The sequence below is a fragment of the Epinephelus fuscoguttatus genome, linkage group LG16 (assembly GCF_011397635.1).
Source record: "Epinephelus fuscoguttatus linkage group LG16, E.fuscoguttatus.final_Chr_v1".
In the NCBI taxonomy this organism is placed as follows: domain Eukaryota; kingdom Metazoa; phylum Chordata; class Actinopteri; order Perciformes; family Serranidae; genus Epinephelus; species Epinephelus fuscoguttatus.
The window spans coordinates 4769157-4795000 of record NC_064767.1 but is presented as its reverse complement, the minus strand read 5'-3'; the positions used below and the strand labels follow the sequence as shown (position 1 = coordinate 4795000).

Below are 25844 nucleotides of genomic sequence, written 5' to 3'. Positions count from 1 at the left end.
ACCTGCTAAAGGCATCTTAAAGGATAACTAATGTATTTTTCAACCTGGGCCCTATTTCCCCATGTGTATGTGTGCGTATGATTCATAGGTTCAACTCGTTTTAAAACTGGTTCAGTATTGAGGGAGGCGGATGCAACTGGGAGCCGCAAAACGAGCTAAAATGGTAACGGGGGCAAATGCATCCCGTATAAGTTTGCGCATTACAAGTGCTTTTTTTCACCACTGACCGGTTCAGATCGCCAGTGCTATCTCTGTAAATATCATCCTAAGCGTTTCCCTGACCCTTCACCTCCTCTGGGCTGTGACGTCATGTTGCGAGAGCTTTGCTTGTTGCCGGAAGAAAACAGAGGAGCCATGCTGAGCGCCGCTCAGAGTGGTGCTGGTTGTCCCGGAGTACAGCTGAGAGTTTTACTGCATCGATTGAAAACAATGGTTCGTGTTTGTGTTTATCCGAATTGCAAGAACAGGATGTCGCGCAACACCCCGTACAGCTTTCATAGGCTGCCTTTGTTGGACGGCGAGATGCTGAAGTTGTGGCTAGTTGTGCTACAAATGGATGCTAACACTCCTGTCCAGACACTGCGCCTTGCAGACCATCGGGTCTGCAGTGCTCACTTCTCCCAAGATGACTACTGCCAGCCGAAGAAGAGAAGACATCCAATCCCGAAACACCTCTTCCTCAAGAAAACGGCTGTCCCACGAGTAGAGAGAGCTACAGACACAGTGGAGGTAATGTTATATAAACAATGTTCGAAACGCTTAGTATGCTATTTACAGAGATAGCACTGGCGATCTGAACCGGTCAGTGGCGAAAAAAAGCACTTGTAATGCGCAAACTTATACGGGACGCATTTGCCCCCGTTACCGTTTTAGCTCGTTTCGCGGCTGCCGGCTGCATCCGCCTCCCTCAATACTGAACCAATTTTAAAACGAGTTGTACCTATGAATCATACGCACACATACACATGGGGAAATAGGGCCCAGGTTGAAAAATACCAAAGTTATCCTTTAAAGCAGCACAAGAAAAATTATGTCGCTCCAGTTTTCAAAGGGTTAAGTCTAAATTAGTCTATCAACTTTAAAAATAAGTCAAATGAGCATCCATCACTATGTTTTACCACAAGATGGCAGTGGGCTATTTATGATTATTTACATTTTTAACTTTGCAGCATTGGTGTGAAAGCAAACAAATCTGCCCGCACACTATTAAATTCTCTATTTTCCTCAAACGCTCTTACGTTTTGGGTTTGGATCTGTGGACAGTGGGGCTGGGGAAGACTCAAGACTAGCCAACACTTGACTGAGGTTCAACAAAATTTAGAGAAAAGGTGTCAAGCTGTAGACAAATGATACACATTTACGCTGACAACATATTAAGACATCTCTTTATTCACTGTGGAGGCTAAGCATTTTTACAGTTGGTGATTGTAAGAATCACTACAGGCTCACAGCAATGATAAATGAAAACTAACCCCTGATATAAACCATAAATGTGTTTGCAGTCAATTTAACCCGTGGTTAGATTAATTTGACCAGTGAGCAGACGTTGCGCTAGACTTTTTCCTCGCCGGCCATTTTGACCGACAGGGTCATAAAAATCAGGTCATAATCTATTTTTACCGGTCATTTTAATTTTAATTTTTAAATGATAATAAAGATATTCAAAGACATTTAGTGTTCATTCGTTTGTTTTTAATAAATCCAACAATCAAGTTATAAAGTGTGCATTAATAAGGACATGAACGAAAAGATGAACAGACATCCACACACCGCAGCGCTTCAGTTCTGGGTCTGGTATATTTTTCACGCGAGCCGAGCGCTTCTGTCAAGCTGGATAGAGCGGATCGTACCAAACAGGAAGTCGGACACAGAAAAGACGAGAGAATTTTCAAAATAAAATAACAACAGCATGCACTGAGGAACGTGAGGAGAAAATACAGTGTTTATAATTTAAAATAACACAACAGTGCATAACCGAACACATTTTTCAATACCCTAATCACTTCATTACAACTTTAATTTTGTGTCACCGAGCCTACAGACATAACTACATAAATAAAATGGTCAGAACAATATGCCCTATTCATTCAGTGTTAATCCAACACGCTCAATACATGGACATGCAATGACAAATTGTCATTAACTTATTACGTTATAAAAAAACGATTAAAATATGGCCTTACCTATGTTTAAAATGACCTGTTGAAGTGAAAAAATGAGTACTGATGGGAACAGACAAGTGGAGTCGATGTTTAACCGGCGCGGAGAGCGCAGGAGAAATGCGCTGCCTGTGTGGACAGTCAAGCGCCTGCGAGTACACTTGCAGGACTTCTGCGGCACTAACGCATCGGGTGTGTCCAGGCCGTTATGTCAACAACGCTACATGAAGCAGATGAATATCCGGTTAACGCAACCCCTGCCAGTGAGGGTCAAATGGCTTCATGATACAAAGCAGAAAGACTTAACTATGGTTCAGTCAGGACCACTTTAGTCAAAGAAAACTTTATTTCCATTTTCAGTATCATATTTGGTGGTATGGCTCTGTTCTGGGGCCTCTCTGGTTTTTCTCAGGCCTACGCAGAAAGCCTGAGGCCGTGAGTGCACACCTCTCTGCCCTTCCATGTGCCTACATGGAAAGCTTCAATTGCTTTGCCCCGCCTATTGATGCTGCTCCCTCTGCAAGCCTTTGCTCCTCCTTTTCTTGTTGTGTCTGACTTATCAATGTCATTTCTGTTTCCTTGTAGGCGCATGGAAGGGCAGAGGGCGCCCTGAATGAGATTTGCCAGTTGGCTGCATAGAAAGGAATTATGTGATCTATCAGCTGACTCCCTTCCATCACTCATCAGTTGATTGGGCTGCTTGAGATCAGCTGATGTCGCTGGGATGTGAGCTGAGCTTGACACCATGTCCTGCCTGAACTAAAGTTATGCTTAATATTTAAAATTATGGTTAAAACGGTGTCCTTGTGTGTTTCCTTCACCAACAAGCCAGTTAATGGGGAAGAAAGTATTTTCCACAGCTGTAGTATAAAAATCAACAATATTTAAATAAGAATAATCTCCAAACCATGAAGCTATACAAAATAATACATTATGTAAAGTTAAAATACTCCTGACATTAATCATTAGTCCCTATTCATCGATAAAATGTAGTGAAGAATGACTGAGCCCATGTTATTACATGAACCACAGAAAAAGAAAAGCACAAACAGCAGATGTGCCGTCGCTCTGAACACAGCTGTTTGTTTGAGACAGATGCGCTTCCAATTTTTGCAGACGTCTATCTCTAGTTCCTTTTGAGTCTAAATGCACTTACTGCAAGTGGTTTTGGACAAAAGCATCTGCCAATTAAATGTAGGAACCACGGAACACGTAAGAGAGAGATGGAGCAAGGCAGATATAATTTAAAAGAGAGAAAATAGAGCGACAGGTAGAAGGACACAAAGGAAACAGACTGAAAAGAGACCGACAGAAGCAGGAGCCTAAGTAGAAGGAAAAAAATGACACATAAAAACCAAACTGTGAACAAAAAGCATGAATCCAAACACTACACAGTGTTTCTGTGTAATATCAGAAAACTACAGATGCAAAAGGAGATGGAACGATTGGGGGGAAAAAACTGAGTCAAGGACCAGAGGTAGAAAATCATCTTTTCGTTAATACAAAAAGCTGGTTTGCTGCTGTGACAAGAGGGTCGTCATGACAACCTTTATCCCCCCTCAGTGTGTGTGTGTGTGTGTGTGTGTGCTGAGAGCCTTGAGGCTGAACAGTAACAGTACTCACTCCTCCCATGTGTACAACCGACTGTACCACATATCATTATATTTTCCATCATGGCCATAACTGCTGGCACAAAGCTGTCTGGTTTGTGTCTGTGAGTAAGAGGTGGTAACGTGGTGCGGACTGACATACAGCATGAATTTGGGTTTGTGCTGTAAGTGAGTTTTGAGTCGGGTTGGAAAGCATAAACCAGTACGACCAAGGCTGCACTCACCAGATAAACATCAGTGGTCATTCTGTCCAAACAGCTTAAAACAAATGAATGTGCGTTAACATTCAGGAGCTCAACAAACCATGACTTTACCATGACTCCACTTTTGCCTCATTTCAGTGGCATAAATACAATCTGTATAGACATTAACATCAACTAGCTGTATCACAGTATGAAGCAGCCCAAGGTAAACCTTTTTTAAGTTTAAGAGGATCCTCAACTACACGACTACAGGGCATAGTCTAGACCTGCTTTATATGAAAGTGTCTTTGATTATGATTTTGTGCTACGTAAAAAAAAGACCTGATTGACTAAATGTAACCATGACCACATTATTTTTCTTATCTTAAAGAAAACAGAACCTTAAGGGTGCGTTCACACCTGCCCTGTTTGTTTCGGTTCAATCAAACTCAAGTTCGTTTGCCCCCTACGTGTGGTTCGTTTGGGCAGGTGCGAACACACCAAAACAACCAGACGAGACCTTCTTGAAGAGGTGGTCTCAGTCCGGTTACAAACGAACTCTGGTGCGGTTGGTTTGTGGTGAGAAGGTGTTCCGACCTGGATGTGAAGCAACTGCAGTCACATGACACATTGTTTGGGTTAAACATGAGCATGTTACAGTCCTGGAGGATTATTAATGTGCACCTCCTCCTTTACTGCCTTAATATGCACATTCAGCACATCCAATGCATCAAAACATTGTTTTCTAGTTGGAGCCGCGCCTCGTTTTCAAACTGTATGCTTTGACTAAAATGAACAATGACAGCAATATAGTCCACGATGAGCAGCGCTAAAATCAACCTGCGTAGTTGTCCCTCCATTGTGACATTAGAAAGTGTCACATTTATCTTGCAAGTGTACTCTTCTTCAACGTTTGCTTTACTTCCTGGATTTTTCCCACATGGAAATTCTGACCAATCAAAAGCAGCTTTCTCACACAAGGTATTTGATCTGGTCCTCTTGTAAATGCTGCTGTGAGAGGGGTCTGCCCATTGTTCCGACCATATTAAACCCATTGTTCCGAAGTCCTGTTGTTCCGAAATCATCATGATGCCCTGTGGTTAAGGTCTGGTTAGGTTTAGGCACAAAAACCACTTGGTTAGGGTCAGGAAAAGATCATGGTGTGGGTTAAAATGAAAAAGAAAGTGGCAAACACATAAGCTGTGAGCCTGCTCCGCCTCAAGCCTTTCCCAGCTGACCCAGAGCCGGTCGCGGCGCACCATCACCATCAATACGCCCGCCGGGAGCCGTTCAGCACCGCGGAGAGCTCCCCACACAACCCCGATCCCAGAGTTAATAACAGGAGGTTATGGTGTTTCATTCTCTCCTCTCTATGACGCTTGTATCTCAACCAGTAGCCTACTTTTGTTGCGTTGCTGATCCTTTATGGTACACAAATACAGTATAGCCTAGTATAATCACATATCGGAACAACAGGATGTCGGACTAATGAGAGGTCGGAACAATGAGAGGTTGGAACAATGCTACGGCACCCCGTGAGAACATGAACCAACTCTAGGAAATTATACAACTTTGGAACAACATGAGTCCCTGATTCAGACCAACGGAGATGACTCTAGGTCTGAGAGGATCCTTAGTTTAATAAAAAGCACTGGTCTTCTGTGGGACCAGTCTTCTAATGAGACATTCTAGCAAAAGTCAAATGAAGGTCTAATTTTGGGATACACTGACAAAATGAAGCTCTAGCAAAACTTCTGTCTCTCAAACCTGCTGTTTACCTCTAGCATGCATGCTAACTCTCATTCTCTAGCGCTGTCAATTAAAGCCTCCCTCCAGCCAGTTTTACTTCCTGTTTAACTTTTAACATTCTTTCTAAAACAGAGAATTGGGGTGTGGTTAATAGTCACACGTAGTGTCATCCATGACCATAGCAACCAGATTGCAGGTACAGTATTTTTTTTAAAAAAAGCAACACAGCACTTAATATGATTCATTTCCTGTTTATCAAAGCACTAATGAGATAACAATTAGCACAACACACTGACGCTCTCCCTCTTTCACTCGCCCTCCTCTTCACCGTCTCCTGCTGCAGCTGTCTGCTGTGTCTTGACAAAGGAAAGCCGCACCACCACACGCCGGTCACAGTGCAACACAGGAAGGATGAACTTGTTGCAGAAGTCCGCTGTTTGAATCAGCCACTCTTGCCTCAGCCCAGCAGCAACACTGCCATGCGCCACACTGTGATTGTTTTTATATGTTTTTGTAATTCTAACGGCACTTTTCGACTTTTTGCTGGTGGACAGTGCAAACACTCAACCCCTCCCAGAAATCTCTTGGGAGCCGCCACCACCAGTAGTGTCTGGACTCCATGGTGGGATTTATCTTGCTGCTGCTCAGGGCAGACGCCACTTCATTAAAAATGTCCCTACAGAGTCTAACCGCCAAAGTCATTCTGTCAAATCTTAATCATCCCATATCATTCATTAATCTGTATTAAACAATTATCTCTGCTTCATTCACCTATCTCTCCTCATTAAACTATCATTAACTTACCACTATGACCCCGCTGCTACCTTCAGACAGACGTGACAGCAGGTACAGTGGAGTTTTTCAACAGCAGACGTTTTGACTCGTCTTAGCAGGAACAGGTGAAACTAATTTCCTTAACGATGGCTCAGTTCCATTTAGTGTCCCAGTAAGTCAAAGGGAGCCAGCACTCACAATACCAAAGCCCTAAACTAGCTCATCGTAACAGAATGCAGCCGTCATCAATGTGATTAATTACGTCTGTGACATTCTTGCTATGACACGCCAAAATGTCTGCTGTAAAAGACTCAGTTAGCAACATTATAACTGAAAATAATGAGCTAATGTTATATTTACTCTGCTGCCAGTGACGCGACCACACCACATTAGCTCGTGTTCAATGTGAGGTTTCAGAAATCTAAGGTACATTTTAGTAAATATTTCCTACGAGACCAAGAATCTGACAGAGCTAGAAGCCTTTTGCAGGAAGAATGGGTGAAAATCCTCCAAACAAGAACTGAAAGACTCTGAGCTGGATAGAAAAAGTGTTTAGAAGCTGTGATACTTGCCAAAGGGGGCGCTTCTAAGCACTGACCATGCAGGGTGCCCAAACTTTTGCTTCAGGCCCTTTTCCTTTTGATTTTGAAACGGTAAAAGACTGAAATTAAAAAGTAATATTGCTTAAAATATTGAAGAAATGTGTCATCTTTAACTTCATGCCCTTTGGAGATCAGTCCATCTTCTACTTACATAACTCCTCACAGTACATTAAATTTTGACAAATGGGGCGTCGGCAGTGTAGTGGATAGTGCTGGCGCCCCATGTAGAGAGGCACTGCCTCACCACAGTGGTTGCGGGTTCGAGTCCAGCCTGCGACCCTTTGCTGCATGTCAGTCCCCACTCTCTCTCTGTCTCCCCATTTCACACACTGTCCTGTCCATTAAAGGCAAAAAGCCAACAAAAAGAATCTTTAAAAAAAATTGTACAAATGGTGCCCAAACATTTGCATGCCATACAAGGTAAAACTGGATTAAACTAAACAAGCGGGTCATGTTTGCTTCCATTATATTGAGCTCTCAAGAAAGGAATGAAAGCGTCTGTTGTTCTATTGCTCTCTAACTCAGAAGAAAATACTCAGAAAAACAGAAAAAATTACCCTGAAAAAAAAAACAACAAAAAATACCATGAAAAACAGAAAAACTATTACCACAAAAAAAAACCCTGAAAAAATTACACCAAAAAACACTGTAATATGGCGTTCACATAAACCGGTCAAAATTAATATAATATTAATTAATATAATATATATAAACGCCACTCATTACTACAAGTGTCTGTCATATAAAAACTAAAATAATGGTGAAATTTAAGGTGTGCTGATGGATTCACGTCATCAACTCATGCATTGAGTAACATTACAAGTTAACGTTCCACCTTATAACGTTTTATAAATCAGATTATTTTTTGGTGCACGCCATTTTCAGCTTTCGGGCGCACATCAACTTTTAGTATGAATCCTAAGCACTCTTTTATAAATGAGGCCCCAGATCTGTGTGCTAGGTACCCCAACAGAGGGGGGACCAAACATCGGGCGGTAAGGAACGGTTCTGTTGGTACCATCCACAACTTCTCACAGTGGAAACAGAGAAAAAGTGCACCAAACTGTACCGAACTGTCAGACATTCATAAATCAGAAAAGGCTACAAAAAAGAGTGAAGGAGGATCAACTCTAGACATACGAGTAGGCGATGCTGAAGCCGGTCAGGTTGTACGCAGCATCGCTGAAGAAGTGAAGCAGGGCGTAGCCGGACGTCGTCACCACCTCCGGGACCGTCTCATTACCTCTGGTCTCTGGCACTACCAGACCACTGAGGAGGAGACAAACAGAGAATGAGACATTGGAAAGACACACAGTCCCCTTCAACAAAAAAACTAATAATGATAAAAAGCATTCTGTATTTTATGGACTCTGGTCTGAAAGCATCAGCGGAAAGCTGTAAGATAAAAAGGATTCCATTTGAGCAATTGCAGGCCCCGCCACAAATATGACAGTGATTAGCTTTAAAGTAAAACAACATTGCAGAGCACAGTCATACCGCGTTATGTTTTTATTTGTTTGATGAGGTTTACTGTGGGGGGTTGGTGGTTTCTTATTTGCTCGGCTTGTCTCTTTTAATAAATGCAATGCGCTGCAAATGTACCCTCGTCCATTATGAATCCTCCCCGCTGCAACTATTGCCTTTTTTATCCCAACACAAGTATGTACCCATCTATTATGAACAATGTAAGCTTATTTATTGTAGGTAATAACAGTACACAAGCCTAGAGTTTGTATATTCAAATGCCAGATAATTTCCCCTTGGTTGGAATGGGCCAAATTAGCTCTTTCATATCCTGCGAGCAAGTGAACTCTCAACAGGAGATAAGCCTCCGCGGAGCAGAGTAGAAAGTGGGAGGTTGGTAAATTATTGTGGCATTACTGTTTTTTAATGAATTTTTGTCAAATGAAAGTGCCACCCACATTACTGTAGATTGTCCTTTGGAAAAGAAAATATGAATATATGCAATAAAGCTCCAGAAAGAAGTGGTATTCAGGGATAATGTGAGTAATTGCAATATTTTCTTCCTATTATCGCTGTATTGTGGTACAATGGTGATTATGAGGCCCATTGTTTGCCCATACGTGGAGCCATTTGACTGAAAAATTGTTGGGGCTTTTGAAGGCTACCTGAGTCATTTCCATATTGCCCCCTCCCACCCGCTCTTGCAGCTCTCCTATTCAGAGTAGCAGGCGCTTACCTGAAGACAGCAATCAAAGGAGCATAAATGGAGTCTCCATCATAGACGTACATGTGGTCCCAGCTGCACTCCGTGGCAAAGTGATTGAAGCGCAGCCTGAGTACTGCATTAGGGCTGGGAGACGGGGAGTGAGAGGAGACAGAACACAGAATAGATGGGTATGACAAAATGCATTTGATGAATATATATTACCTATACGCTTCATATTATTCTTACTTCTGAAAGGTGTCTCCAGTATTTATGAAGTCTGAGGTTTTGATCATAAATTACTCAAACTCACAGAGTACCTCAGAAAACCCAAACTCTGGAATAAGCTCGTTTCCCAGTCTTGAGAAACATGCATATGCTAAAAGGAGTTCTCTGACAGAAACCTGCACATTGTGTCAGGACTCTGATCGCTGAGTGCCGTGTGTGTAAGTGCATTCTCAACTCAAGCTACTTTTTTAGACAGCTACATAAAAATAATGATAAAAATAGACGTACTGATGATCTTAGCGCTGAAATTAGCAAGCAAACAAGCAGGTTAATCTATTACTGTTGGCTGAAAACACACTAATCAACACATTCTCACTCCGACCTTGTCACATATTGACGTTTGGTCATGGTCTTCCCACGTCCACATATGACATGCAAGGTACCCTGGGTTCGTTGGTTGCTGATTTTCTGGGACACCGTGTGAAGTTCTGCCTGTTACATGCATTGTCTTCTTTCAACATACACTTCTGTTTTCACAGGAAATTCACGTCAGTACAACAACGCGAATTGACGTTTTTTTTTCCTTCAACAAAAAACACACGTGGTTGGGTTTAGGCGAAAAGAACAGGGTTTGGCTTTGGAACGCTGCTCTCTTGGGTGAAAGTTAGCATTTGTTGGAACCATCCACCATCCCTCCTGCCCGCCCCATTCAGACTTTTGCTGCCTTAACTTTTGTCCCCATCCTAATGCGTTTCCCCCTGATGCTGCTTGGCGCCGTTAAACTATAACAGCAACCAGCAGCGTATCATGCCAATGTTAAAGGACGCCTTTTTTGGTGGTTTCTGATGCTGCAAGTCACTGCCCAAGCTCTGGATTTTGACAGGTTCAGAGTGAGATCAGGCTCCACTAACAGCCCACCAGTCCATATATTAATAATATTTGCAAGTCACACTGGTGCTCCGTGGTCACAAAATGTGACTTATTAGTCACAATCTGGAGCTCTACAGGTACAAAAACACAAACCCTGCCTGCTCACAGTATTGTTTAACTCATTAAGTTAAACAATACTGTGGTGCCATTAAACCTGATGATTTAGTCACTGTAAGCAGGAAACAAACTATCAGCTCTCCAATCCATATATTAATAATATTTGCAAGTCCCGGTGGTGCTCGGTGGTCACAAAATTTGACTGAATAGTATCAATCTGGAGCCCTGCAGGTACAAAAACACACGCTCCACCTGCTCACCCACTATAGCTCAGGAGTAAGTGGTCTGGATGGGCGGAGGAGTGTGTGTGACATATCATGTTTATGAGCAAATCCATTTGCACAAATACAAAGACATTCTTGTTCTATCCAAAGCTGGGTAACCTGAAATTCAGAATACATTTACTAACCAGTAAAATACAGTACATAAAAAAAGGAATTATTCTTTCAGGCACTGGCAGAGAGTGTGTTATTACTGACAGCTATTGGCCTGCTGGTGGTGTAAGTGTAATATTTAATTTATATATTCATGTTATGTACAAACCCACAGCCTACATATATAAATAACTTCAGCCTATTTTTATATCATATTGATGATGTTATAATATTCATATAAAATCGTATAGTTAAACCAGACTGAGGAGTGCGTAGCCACATGTATCAGCTCTGCTTCCATTCAGGCATGGCAGGTGGTGGAGGAGACACAGACGTATGTCCAAGCCCAAAAAAAGTAAACATTTGATTACCTAGGCTACAAGTATTTAAATAATTACACTGCTGCAGACTTTATTTATTTGTTTTCAATGATGTTATAATGATAAATAATATAAATAAAAGTCTCAGATGAGTTGGAGTCGGGCACCAGTGGCGTTCATCCTTTGGTCAGTCTGTCCCACAGAGCCAGGAACTGCAATCTGTCACCGAGAGCGTGCGTCCATGTGGCGGCGATACATTTTTAAGGTAACAATTTGTGGCTGCAAATACTTAGATGCCACTCAGAATATGGTCTAATAACAATTCTCCAACTCGGCCAGATTTGCTGCACCACAAGTCCACAGTGGTTCAAACTTGCGTACATGAGTTGAGACCTGACGTGAGACTTGATTGTAGCCTCTGCTCACGTCCACATCGATAAATACTGAGCTCTGTGTGGAAATGCACCCAAGTTGCCGTCATACATTTGTTTTGTAAATTAAGGCCTCTGTATTATTTCCAGATGTGGTGGAAAATAATGTTTTTTACAGTTGTCTTTAGAGGAATGAAATGTAAAAAGCTCTCTACACAGAACACGTGTATCTCTGTGTGCGTTCAGTTGGTGTGTCTCTGAGCAGTTAATGGGCACAAAGCAACTCTGCAGCACAGTAACTACATATATAGACAAATTCCTTCTATTTGGAGCCCTTCAGCCAGATACAAAGACGCATCACAGTTTTTAACCTGAGTGGAACAAAGCAAGATCAATGATGACAGAGGAGAAGACAAACACTGATACTTACTATCCTTCTATTAGCCAAGTGCATTTGGTCTTGTACTTATAGTTCACTGGTCCATCTGTGAGGGAGCCTGTCAGGTCTGTTAACCTGTAGGAAGACATACAGAGGGGAGACAAAGTTCAGACTGATACTCAGTGATTATGGTAAAACTCCATGTGCTCAAATCAGATGTTTAACCAAAGCAAAACAACAGGATCAGCATCACACAGTGAAGATGCAGTTTTTGTGGTCTGCCACAATCTGGAGTTTGAACGGCTGCTTCTCAAAATCTTATCTTGTGACCCCCCTAAAAACAAAGAGATTCATTCTAGCATCAGGCGGGCTCTCCGTCAGTCAGATCATGAGACAAGCAGTGTTTCCAGCTGGACTTGATGTTTGATTTACTGCGGCTAAATCAAAGATGCATCCCTATAGCGAAGAGGGGTGAGAGAGCAGTCATGTTTTCTCTTGTTTCAGGGTATTACATTTTAAGACTCTGGCAAAAAACAGAAGTTTGCACCAAAAACAAAGACTTCATCTGAAAAAGAAAAGCAGAAAAATATTTTCTTTCAATGTGACTAACATCTTCTAATTTAATTTGAGTTTAGCTGGAATAAACTTTACTAGAATTACTGCCTCGTGTTTGTACGCCTCTGCAAACCAGTCGAGTTGCAGCTACAGTTTACATACATGTCTGTCCACACACATATGTTGCCATTACAGTAGACGATGCTTTGAACATGGATGTTGTTGCAAAGAAGTGACATACTCTAAAACATGGATGCTTCACACACATCTCCAACCCAGCAGCACAGAAGATCGAAACAATCAGCTTCAGTTTCAAGATTAGAGTCACCAATTCAGCATCTGACCAAATGTCTCCCCTTCCGTTCCTGAGATGATGTTGAATAATGGCCAAAGTAGTGTTTTTGAAGAACATTATGATGTCACAGTGAAGCTGACCTTTGACCTTTTGGATATAAACTGTCACTCCTGCATCCTGTTAGACATTTGTGTGAGATTCTGTCACAACTGACGTATGTTCTGTGAAGTCACAATGACCTTGATCTTTAAGCTCCGACCACCAAATTCTGATCAGTTCATTCTTGAGTCCAAGTGGACATTTGTGCCAAATTTAAAGAAATTCCCCCAAGGTGTTCTTAAGATGTTGTCTTCACGAGAATGGGACAGATGAACGGACAATCTGAAGCCATAATGCCTCTGGCTGTGGCTGCTGCAGATGGGAAGCAATAAAAATGGATTACAACATGATTTATTGGAAAATTGATATTAACATTAAATGAAAAACGTTAAATGAAAAGCATCTTTGGATCAACTGAATCACAGCTACAACAGTGCAACAGCTCAACAGTACATGTCTTTTCAAACTGGGTGGTTTTAAATTATTTTCTGTTCCCTCTGCCATATTCATCCATCCATTTTCATCCGCTTATCCAGGGGGGCAGCAGGCCAAGCAAAGCACCCCAGACGTCCCTCTCCCCAGCAACACTTTCCAGCTCCTCCTGGGGGACCCCAAGGCGTTCCCAGGCCAGACAAGATATGTAATCCCTCCAGTGTGTTCTGGGTCTGCCCCGGGCCTCCTACCAGCAGGAGGCGCCCTGCAGGCATCCTAGTCAGATGCCCGAACCACCTCAACTGACCCCTTTCGACACAAAGAAGCAGCGGCTCTACTCTGAGCTCCTCACCCTATCTCTAAGGCTGAGCCCAGCCACCCCACTGGAGAATCTCATTTCAGCTGCTTGTATCTGCAATCTCATTCTTTCGGCCACTACCCACAGCTCATGACCATAGGTGAGGGTTGGGACATAGATGGACCAGTAAATTGAAAGCTTCGATTTCCGGCTCAGCTCCCTCTTCACCACGACGGACTGGCACAGCACCCACATCACTGCAGAAGCCGCACCAACCCGCCGATCCATCTCACAGTCCATTCTATGCTCACTTGTGAACAAGACACCGAGATACTTGCTCCTTTGCTTGAGGCAGTAACTCTCCCCCGACCCAGAGAGGGCGATCCACCAGTTTCCGACAGAGAACCATGGCCGCAGATTTGGAGGTGCTGCCATGTTCAGTAATATTTAAACTCATGTACCAACGAAAACTCTGACTGATTGACCTCCTTTAAAGATGATACATGACGTCTACCTAGCATCTACACAGAGGCTACGCTAAAGTCAGTCAATCTTTCTCTTTCTCCTGGCTTTAAATCCATAAACAAACGGAAATGTGAAAACACAGATTTTTGGTTTCAGGGCCAGTTACATGTTGTTAACAAAGCCAGACTGGGACTCCCTGAAAACTTGGCATTTCACCCAGATGGGCATAGTTCAGTTTTGCAGGACACAGCAGGGCACGCTTCAGCAAACACTCAGCCTGTGCTCTGAGTGCAGGTTCATACTTTATGATCAGTGGCACATTGTCAGACAGTGGGCCCCCCCACAGATAGGAGCAAGACACACACTTTATTGCTGTGTAGCCACGTTTTGTGTTGTTTTGCATCTCTTTGTAGTTGTTCTCTGTCTCTTTCAGGTAATTTACAGTCTTTGTATTCTGGTTATTCTGTGTGTCTTTGTGGTTGTTTTGCATCTTGTATATGAGCTGACTTTGTCTTCGAAAGACGAGGGGAAGGTGGATGCTGTGACACCATGGCGAGACATCAAACTGCAGACCACTGTTCGAGACCAATTACAACAAGATTGGTTGTGTTTCAGTGAGTCATCAGGGGGGCTTTTTCAGCGGGTTTTTAGCAATCACACAGGTGTGAATTAGGGACCCATCTCTGTTTTTGAGCAGTTGTTTCTTTACCAAGCCACTGCTGCATTTCCTGCTGGGATGGTGCCACGACACATGGAGATTTTTACCCAAAACATGACCTTCCTTACCATAATTAAGTGTTTTTTATGTCTAAATGTAACCACACATTAACCACAGCCTTGTTGAAATGTAGTTTCAACGTATCTGCAAAATACTAACGTACAAATGTAACATATCTGTTTGCCAACATTTCTTCTGGCGGTTGGGTTGGTTCCCTGACTCACAAACATGAGCCTGATATCAATCTTCTCCTGTTTGCACGGCAGTAAATGAATGTGATTAATGTGTTTCTCAAGTTGGCCAACCTGAAATCTGTTTTTACTTCATCTTATTAAATTCCTCCTCTACAGGAAGTGTTAGCACAGCATGAGCCACACTACCTGCCACTGTGCGATTACCTGCTGACAGAGATCCAACGTTACAACCTGCTGCATCTTTTGCTTCCTGCACTCCATTTAAGTAGATTCCACTGTACCTTGCTGCTGCGTAACATACGGCTCACCAGGCATCACCGACACCACTGATAGTGCACACAGCCGTCTCTACATTATTTAACTGTACTGTAGCTTCTTTTCTCTTTTGGTTTGATACGAAATAATCCTTATGTGTGCCATCTCCATCAGTTGTTACTTTGGGCAACGTTGTACCCCAATATTTTAAAACCATATCTATACTGTGGTATCAGATGCACAGATATGTGTATCAATATATTAGAGATGTACATAAATATACGTCCTCAGCCAGCAGGGACTGAGCCTCCACTGGAGGAAACACTGGTGGCAGAACAACACTTATCCTGTCAGCAGATAAACTATGACATCACATCCATATCAAGGTAAGACTGTGCACGTTACTGTTGCCGTGGTAACCCCGACATGACATATATCCATGTGGCAATCATAATAATCACATTGTTGGTGTGAGGGTACGTGTGTGTGCAAGGTAAACGTCGGTCACACCTGCCAATCAAAATAATCTCATTCCACTGCTGTGTGGAGGGAGAAGGTGACACACACACACACGCACACACACAGATGTCCATGAACACACTATTACACGCACAAGCACATGAACACATTCTCACACACAACACGTCACATGCGCTGAAGACATCGCAGCATGCCTCAGTTTGACAGTATGTTACTGTGTGTGTGTGTGTGTGTGTGTGTGTGTGTGTGTGTGCTATCCAAGTCTGCAGTGTCACTGTAGGCTCTGTGGTCACACTGGCACGCTGCCAGTCCAGACAGTGAGAGAAATACAGAGTGAAACTAATTTTTATTGTGTTCTGGGTAAGAGAGCGTGTAATCATTTTTCTTTTTTATTTGGTCAAACTACAATGTGCTTTTACAAGGTTGGAGTGAGATTAAAACCGGCCTCAATAAAACGCAAAATAAGATGAAAACAGAACATTTTAATAGATAACATCTGATCAAATTTAAGGATAATATTAGTCAGTGTGAGCTGAGTAAAAATAAATAAGCGCACTGCTCCATTTAAACGTGACGCACTCTACTGTCTGAAACATGTTCAACATGTTCTTGTGCAAAAGGAATTTAAGCCTTCACGTCACGGGACGTTGTCATAGTTATGCATTATTATGATAATTAAAATTACAGCAGATAAATAGCACCAATAACACGATGCCAGACTGCTTTCATTGACTTAACAAAGGCAGCATCTTCACATCCTGATACAGTGTGTGGCGCTTCATGTGCCTTTACACTTGGTTTGCGAGCTGCCAATAAACACAGAGAAGAAGAACAACAATGACTGTAGATAATTTCTCACTGCATCTTAGTATTTAACACCCTCAGGTGAGCCTATCGGTTATCTTATTGGTTATCGACCATGAGAAGCAGGTAATTATTGGTTATAGGTATTGGTTGGGAAAATCCATATTGGTCCATCCCCAGCAAAAATGAGGTCAAACATTAAAGGAACACTTCACCTGCAAAATGACCTTTATTATTTCAATGACTCACTGCATGTTATCTTTAATTCGTGGGGAAAAAAACTGTTCTTATGCATCCCTCCATGATGAATGGACAATCCATTTTCCAGGCATTAAGGTAACTAAAGTCTGCATTTAACAACAGCAGAGTATACCAAAACAGTTTACAAACTCTCACACAGCTCATGAAGTATAATCTCATTCATCCAGTCATATGCTCAGTTCTTCCCAAACACATGCATGATGTGGGTTCCATTGAAGAACCATTTCACCACTGACAATATGGTCTAAAAAAACCAGGCTGTCTAAGCAGCAGAAAGATGCAAATACTTTTTAAACTGATGCTACATGACCAGAGAAAACAGCTTAAGCTCAAGAGGCAAAAAAAATTACAACTACCAGAATACACTGCTGCATCGGACCCATAAACACTCCGGTTGGTGGTAACGAGCATGTCGCCTTACAGTTTAACTGTGAGCTGAAATATGTTTTTAAAACATTTGAGGAGAGAAACAGGCAACGCAACACAATCTTGGTTTGTATTTGATTAGCGTTGCTTAGTTTTAACGTTTGTGCTTTTTTAGCCTCTGTTTTCACTGTGCAGGGAACAGTATGGCGTCCCTTACACTAACCCCAGGTCCCCCCCCGGCCCCTCAGGTCAGCTGACCCACGGCTCTGGCTGTCCCTCCAGATTCCCGCTCAGCAGTTATTGTACCTTTGCTGTGTCTGCCCCCAAACTGTGAAACAGCATCCCCCTCCCAGTCAGATCTGCCCCTCCATTGGCTCAAAACATACTCCTATGAATTCGCATTTAAGTCCCAATGACGTGGCTTTCTCTGACGTGAGCCTGTAGCCCTTTTTAAACAGGAATTGTGCAAATTTGCAGGAAAACCCAATCAGTCTTCTTTCAGGGGAATCGGGGAGTGCAGCAAAATGCTGCCTACCTACTTTTGTTTATACAGAATGCTTCTCATAAGTCGGCCCGTCCTTCACCGTCCCCGTCATCTGACGGTTAATGGCCTCTTTGTTTGTGAGGACAAGGAGGGCGCACAATTCTTTGTCTCCCCAGTTGCTCATCTTTACAGTGTCTGTCAGGTTTGTGTTTCCCTCTTGCTACTAGCTGCTCGCTAATTCCTGCTATCAGCTGTTTCCTGTTAGTCCACCGCCAGTGGGTCGCACGTGCTGCGTCATCAACAGCTCCTCCCACAAGTCTTCAACAGCCCCTCCCGTTGTGGAAGGCCGCCTCGATCTTTTTAAACCAAAAGGGTTCCGCCAATATGTCTACCCTACGAGGCGGAAAACTGGGCACCTCAGATCAACTCGCCAATCCGGCTCTGTGTGTCTAAATGCTCGCAGCTTGCCGGCAAAATGGCCCAACATTCGCCGAAAATCTGGCAGTGTAAAAGGGGCTTGTGTGTCTCTGAATGTCTGAGCTGTGTACCTGACAGTTATGCTGCCTCTCATGTATGTGTTTTTAGTGACGTATTCCTTTTGTACAGCACTTTGGTCAACATGAGTTCAAGTCAACTTGTTGTTCACGGACTCTCAGTATTACAGCTAAACAGGGCACTAAAATAAGTTTCTGAAAATGTTTTAGGTGAGAAACAGGCAGTGTTGTAACATAATCTTGATCTATATTCAGTCAGCGCTGCCTAGTTTTACTGTTTGATCGGAGTTAAGTTTGAGTTTAAGAGAAGCAGAGAGAGGCAGCTTTTTCTCTTGGTCCAATTCCATTATCCTTATACAAAAATGCAGATGTACAACCTGTAGTTAGCGCAACAGCCCACGAGTGGGAGGGGGATGTCAGTGTTATTTCCTGTAGATGTTTCTAAAGTTGACATGGTAACACAGCAAGATGACAAAAGGTCATCATCAACTTCGATGGCAGTCAATAATAACCATTCAAGTTTACAACTCTATCCTCAGTGACTGCCGCCGTGTATACACTGTAAACAATGGAGGCGTTGGCAGGAGCTGCTCGCTGTCTAAAAGGACCAAACAATAAGTACCATAGCTGTGCATGTGCTCAGTCTTTCTAGGCAATGAGCGATTATACTGTATGAGTGAGGCTAACTGACACGTGACCGCCCCGTCTGACTCTGACTCAGGCAGTGAAATAATTGGATCCTTCTTTAAGAATTTGTTGAAGGACCTCAAAGGGAACAAACCAGCCGCAGACGGCGATACACATCATCATCACTACCATCATCACCATCATCATCACCACCATCATCAGTCAGTACATGAGATTAACAGTGTCGGGCCAAATGTGCTGCTGCTCCGTAATGAGAGAGGAAGACGGAGAGCAAACAGATTGCAGCGCAGCCGGACACAAGCCACAGTAAATGCTAAAATCCTGCCAATAATACACACACACACACACACACACACACACACACACACATGCACACACCCACAGACATGTGAGATTGAAAGGAGGGTAAAAAACAAGAGAGATTAATAATAAAATAGCTCTCAGGCCCTTTTGTTTTGTCTCCTCTTTCAAGCTTTTGATCTCTCATGCCCTCACTTCTTCCTCTTCTGTCAGTCTATTCCTCCATCCATCTCTCCTATCAATCCCTGATGATCACAGTTTGATCCTCTGGCTCTAATCCCAGATTACAAGACAAATATATATGTCATGCGGCTGCAATGCCAGACTCCGATGATGATGATATTAATGATGAAAACTCTGCATTTCATCTTTTCTGTTTGTGTATTTTGATGATGATGTACGACTACAGTGGGTTGCCAGAACGACATTAACAAGATGTATTGTCTTTTGTCCGTCTTATTACTGCAATGCTTCAAATTTAAGAGCACATTTCATATCCCAGCTAAACAGGGTCATTGTAAAAAATGTTGCACAGCTTTCACAAGGAGCATTAAAAGGTGAACTGTTGCACGTGCACACTTCCTTTAACATTAAATGCCATACGCTGTTCACAGGGAAACAAAACACGGCAAGGTCTGAAACTTAAAAATCAATATTGCACATACTGCACAGCGTTTAATAAATGGTTCTGGACTGGGTTGTCTCTGTACAGAGGACTTCCTATATACTTCATAACAGGGTAGATCCTCTGGGGCCACTCAGGTGGACACTAACAGGATGCTACATCCCACCAGTAATGAGTCTAGTATTGGTATTCAAATATTTCCCACAGGTCCACCTTATTCTGCTGAAGTGCAACGCTGCGAGTTGAAAATGCAGAAATGAGAAAAGGGGAATAAACAAAAATAGGAGTAGCAGTAGAAATGTTTCAGGAGTATTTTCAGGTGTTTGCTGACGACACATTCTCACTCTGACCTCGTCACATATTGATGTTTGGTCATGGACTTTTCATGTCAACATATGACGTCCAAGGTACCCTGGGTGTGTTGGTTGTGGACGTTCTGGGACACCGTGTCAACTTCAGCCTGTTACATGCATTGTACACTTCTGTTTTCACAGGAAATGTACAGTTTGTATACAGTCTCTTTCAAAATAAAAGCACTATGTCGGTACAACACCATGAATTGGTTTTCCTTTGACAACAAACACACGTGGCTACATTTTGCAAACACATGCATGTGTGTTCGAGAAAAAAAACAGGGTTTGGTTTTACAATCATACTGGAAGTGAACTCTGGCCTCCAGGGTGAAAGTCGTGGTTGCTGGACCCAACCAGCACCTCTTCCACCCCACTCAGACTTCCGCTGTCTTAACTTTCGTTGTTGTCCTGCCCTGTTTCCCTATGCAGCTGGATGGCGTTAAACGATAATGACGTTCAGCCGTGTATCATGCCAATGTGAAAGGACTTTTTTTTTTTGGTTGGTGTCTGACACCAGGAGTCACTGCTCAAGTGCTGGTTTTCGTCATCTTTGGAGTGAGACCGGGTTGTTACTGCACATGCCGCTAGGCCATATAGTTCTTCAACAGCTAAACATTTAGGGTAGGGTAGGGTGAGACGAGATGAGACGAGACGAGACAGGACAGGATAGGATAGGATAGGATAAGCCCTATAGTTCTTCAACAGCTAAACATTTAGGGTAGGGTAGGGTAGGGTGAGACGAGACGAGACAGGATAAGATAGGATGCGATACAGTGTCCACATAAATTAATTATTACCATTTTCATTAACATCTAACTGAAATCACAGTCTTTCTCTAACCTTAACCAAAGTGCGATAGTTGCCAAAACCTAACACAGATCTCTGGACGTGAACCCGAAGTTCTGATACCAAGGTCCTGTCTGCCTCTGAAAACACAGATAACTTACATTTGTCCATCATTATGTAGCATGTATATTGAAACTATACCTTACTTTATGTTTCAGCAATGCTGTGGTTAATGTGTTGTTAGCTTTACGCACAAAAAGTTGCTGGAAACACAGCGTTGACTTGCTAAAAAACACCCGTTTTGTTGTTTGTTGGTCTCAAACAGTGGTCTGGAGCTTGGCAGGTGTCTCATCTTCCATCCCCTCCACCTCCCAATGACAAAGTAAGCTCATACACTGTCACTTTAGAAACGGTGATATGATACATATGAAACACAGAATATGTTAGAACAAATTCTTAGTTTGCAGAAATGTATAATACCAACATTTTCTTCTGGCAACTGGACTGGTAAAGAACATGCAGGAGGCACCAGACTGCCGGATAATTCAAATCCAAAACTTCTGGCGCTGCGAGGCAACAATGTGAACCACTAAGACTGTTTTTACGAAGAAGTTTTGATTACTTTTAGGACTGTTTATTGCAAATGATGAATGAACAAAGCATGTTTTTGTAAAACAGTTTTTGTTCTTATCCAATAACTAGATCATCATCAGAGTTTCACTGCTGGAATGAGGGTCTTTTCTGAAACTGAGCTGTCTATGCAGTAGAGAGAAGCAGATACTTCTGAAATTGGTGCTATATGACCGGAGGAAAGAGAGAAAAAGGACTGTGGCTTTTGATTTTGCTCCCTTCAACTACCATAATGTACTGTAACACAGTGGACCAACGAACTCTGAGAGATAAGCAGAGAGATCTGGGTGCTGATAAGATGGAGGGAAGTTTACCGGAGTTCATTTACAAATACTACCCACATTATTATGACACAAAGCTGGTGGGAAATCAGCTAAGTATCCCTTCAATCATTATTTTTTCCATCTATCTTGACCTCATCTTGGCCAATCCCTCAAATTAAAGATAAGGAACAGAATTGGTAAAAGCCTTGGAGTGTCCCTCCTCACATACTTCTAGGCTAAATAAAAAACTCTGTGAGAGCAGCGTGACGATGCAGAGAGCCTCAGCTCCTCTATGAAAACATGCAAAAGGTAGATCCCATTCATAGTTAATGAGGAACTGCCTGGAGAGGCCTCCTGCAGCCCCAACAAACCGTCACTCCCAACGCCTCTTGCATTAATCCTCCCAAAAAAGCCTGGCATAGAAGAAGACAGGGACACCTTCTGTGCACACTTGCAGACATGACACCAACACACACACACTTGCAGCCACCTGAGGTTATCAATGGTGACCAGAGACAGCAGACAGTCGAGGAGTTCACAGCATGAAAGTCACATCCTTTACAGCTTTCAGAACTGTATCAGGCTCCGCACACACACAGATAGAGAGAGAAGAAGAGCGTGAGAGGGTGATGGCGGCCGGGGCAGAGGAGGCAGGAAGGCAAAGACAGATGAGGAAGAAGAGACAGAGAGAGCAGAAAGATAAAACAGAGACAGGGACGAGGGGATGAGGTATAGAGGAAGAGAGTCCAGCACCCTTTGAAATATTCATCTGCTCCGGGTGAATAATTGATGGCGTACAGAAGACAGATGCATGAGGGATAGACAGACAAATGGTTGGAAGAAGGAGATAGAGAGCCCCGTGTCTTCAGGTGATAAAGGTGCAAATCAGCTCTTTCATTCTGTCTCCTCAAAGGTCGACCATCGACGCTCCCCGCAGGACTTATTTTACTGTCCTCTTCTGTCATGAAGAACACAAAACTTTCTCACAAACCTCTTCTTTATGAAGAAACTAAGAAACTTACAAAGATAATAAGATCATGCTAATTCTAAAACAAAGTTTATTGAGAACATCTGCATCTGGTTTCTGAATCTTACACTGCCATGTCTAAAAACTGATTTAATAACAAAGATCAATGCTGCTTTGCCTTTTATGTAAAACACAAAGCAGCAAACATGAATTAAACATTGTAGAAAAATAGGATTAAAGAATTAAACATTCAGTGCTGCCAGGGTTTTGACAAAAACTAAAAAGAGAGACCATATCACTCCTGTTTTACGTAACCTTCACTGGCTCCCAGTATGTTTCTAAATTGATTTTAAAATCCTATCATTGGTTTTTAAGGCTCTTAATGGCGTCGCCCCCTCTCATATCATAAGCCCCTTTTACACTGCCAGATCGGTGAATGTTGGGCCGTTTTGCCAGCAAGATGCTAGCGTTCAGACACACAGAGGTGCCTAATTTCCCGCCTCGTAGGGTAGAACGAGGAAGGAGGCCACCTTCCGCAACGGGAGGGGCTGTTGAAGACTTGTGGGAGGAGCTGTTGATGACGCCGCACGTGCGAGCCACTGGCGGTGGACTAACAGCAAACAGCTGATAGCAGGAATTAGCGAGCAGCTAGTAGCAAGAGGGAAACACAAACCTGACAGACACTGTAAAGATGAGCAACTGGGGAGACAAGGAATTGCGCGCCATCCTTGTCCTCGCAAACGAAGAGGCCATTAACCGTCAGATGACGGGGACGATGAAGAACGGGCCGACTTATGAAAGAATCACTGAAGGACTGACCAGCTGCAGCTTCCCTCCCACGTCACTGTTTAAGTCACATGCTGAGCTACACGTTTTGTTACTTGCTCACGCCCCCCATTGCCCCGAAAAAGGCACATTCTGTATAAACAAAAGTAGGTAGGCAGCATTTTGCTGCACTCCCTGATTTTGTTTTTATACTGCCAATGCTGAAAAAAGACTGATTGGGCCTCGGGGACCAATAAAGTATTTCTGATTCCATAAAGGAGAGTTGGTGGGGCCTTTTATATATCTGAGCCCAGGGGCCCATTGTCTCAAAATCCGCCCATGTCTGTCTGTTTTGTGGTTTTTGTCACACAGCATGTTGGGAGATGAGGGGAACTCCCTGGTAAGCTTGGACCTTCGACAACTCCAGCTCCCAGGAGCCTTTGTCAGAGGCTAGAGGTTAGCTAAGGAAGGGGGCGGGACTTCTACTCTCTATAGTGTCACACTGTAGCTATGCGGCTAATGCATCAGCAGATTAAATGGCAACAGAAAGAAAATCAAGCGACACTGGTACAAGCTGTTAAAGAAGTAACAGCAGTGATGCGTCCAGACAGTGTGCGGTGATACCCAGACTGTGTCTCTCTGACTGAGTTACACCACCAAAGTTAAACAGTCTGTCCAGTCAACAACAAAGAAGAAAAGGAAGTTGAACCGATGTGGTCGATGTGTCTTACAAGATGTATTTATAAAAGCCCTGTTGTGATGATTTCCTCCTTCCTACTCCTCCACTACAAGGCAGACATTCAGCAACCACTGGACAGCACGACCGCGTGGTGACACACTCACCGAGAGAAACACGCCATCAAAACAACCACAACCACACATACAAAGACTTTCAGTGACAGCGTGGAGTCAGCTGAGAATGACATCACGGCCAGTAACAGAAAGACGTACACATGTTTGTGTTTAGCTTCCTCTGACTGTTTTCATCCACCGATCCTTTTAATCATGAGCCTCACACTTCACTACTCTTCTTAAAGCTTATCTCAAACGAGCCAGTTAAAGACGGCAGAGCGGTCCAGGAGTGATCTCACTGTGCAAAAATGTCCTCCCTCGTGTAAAAAGACACACACAAAAATAATAATAAAAATTCACAGGCTTGAAAGTGCTCCAAGCATAATAACACTCCTCGACTATATAGTTTTAGATGACCATATTTAGAAAACGCAGCTCAGGGCAGTGACTCACTCGAATAAACCTTGTAATTCACAAGTATGCACAACACTGGAATTCCCTCGCAGGCCAGTCAAAACTCTCCCTAAAAATCTGGATACACCAGCACTGATTGTTTTATCAGGCTGTAAGAAGACTTTTCTTTTCTTGGCTGGCTTCTCCTCTGAATCCATCCTCTTTAATAAGCTGAATTAAAGGTGGTATTATCCTCAGTCCACCTTCACATTCAATATCAAAGAGCTGAACAACGTACAAACTGTGTCGAAATCATGGGACTGCTGCTGCGTGTCTCGGCCCTGACTGTCTTTACTGCATATCTTATTCAATAAAGCAAATACAATGCGTACAAAGAAAGTGTCTGATGAAAGCTTGTGCTCCGCTCAGCTGAAACACAGGCCTCTGCTGTTCAACTGTGAATTAATAAATAGGCGCTAATTCTAATTCAGTGCATGTATTAAGTTCGAGGAGTTGTTAATATTGAAGTGGAGGAGAGTTAACACCCTGCCACAGTGGGATTTGAACTAAAGTTCATTTTTCTGAGGCAACATCAGCACCAGCTGAGCAGAAGAAGTGCAGTGCAGAGCCGCCCCACCAGCACTAAGCCGATATATCTAATGAACGCAATGGATGTGAACCTATTAAACCACCGTCAGTGTCTTAAACAGGTTACAGGTCACAAACAAAGCCAGAAACAAGACATTTATAAGATACAATTAGACATAGTTTTACATTATGATGGTCATTAAATGGACAATTAGCAGATTTTTCAGATCTCACTCTGTCTGTTTCAAGGTGGGAATGTTGTGCCGTTATTCCACCTCGTTGTACTTTATAAAAGGTACAATCACTTTGTCTTGCATTGCCATGTTTCTACAGTATCCCAGAAGGAAGAAAACCAAACACTGGATCTAGATTGGGACATCTGTGTTTTTGCATCAGCCACCAAAGTTAGAATGACCTCCGTGAGGAGGCGGCATGAGAAAACTAAGGATTGTTTAAACGTGAAGCTGCTTTATTCAGCGTTTTTATTGATGTACATCACCTGGTCTGTTTGTTTTGCAGAGGAGGAGACCTCTGACGATAATTTGGCCCCAGGTGAAAACATCCTAAATGTCTGGATCTTAAGTTATCAATCACCAAATTCAATTCAGTTCATCACTGAGTCCAAGTGGACA

At 42.9% G+C, this 25844-nt stretch overlaps 1 protein-coding gene across 3 annotated transcripts in view; it reads right to left on the bottom strand.

The window, feature by feature from the left end:
* The window catches only part of atrnl1a (attractin-like 1a), a 439798-nt gene that overhangs the window by 379012 nt on the left and 34942 nt on the right, over window positions 1–25844 (bottom strand). For all 3 annotated transcript variants that reach the window (XM_049600221.1, XM_049600219.1, XM_049600220.1), the window contains exons 2-4: window positions 11954–12037; window positions 9277–9390; window positions 8217–8345 (exon numbers count right to left, since the gene is read on the bottom strand). In XM_049600221.1, coding sequence (XP_049456178.1) covers window positions 8217–8345; window positions 9277–9390; window positions 11954–12037 — 327 coding nt within the window. The remainder of the gene's footprint in view (window positions 1–8216; window positions 8346–9276; window positions 9391–11953; window positions 12038–25844) is intronic.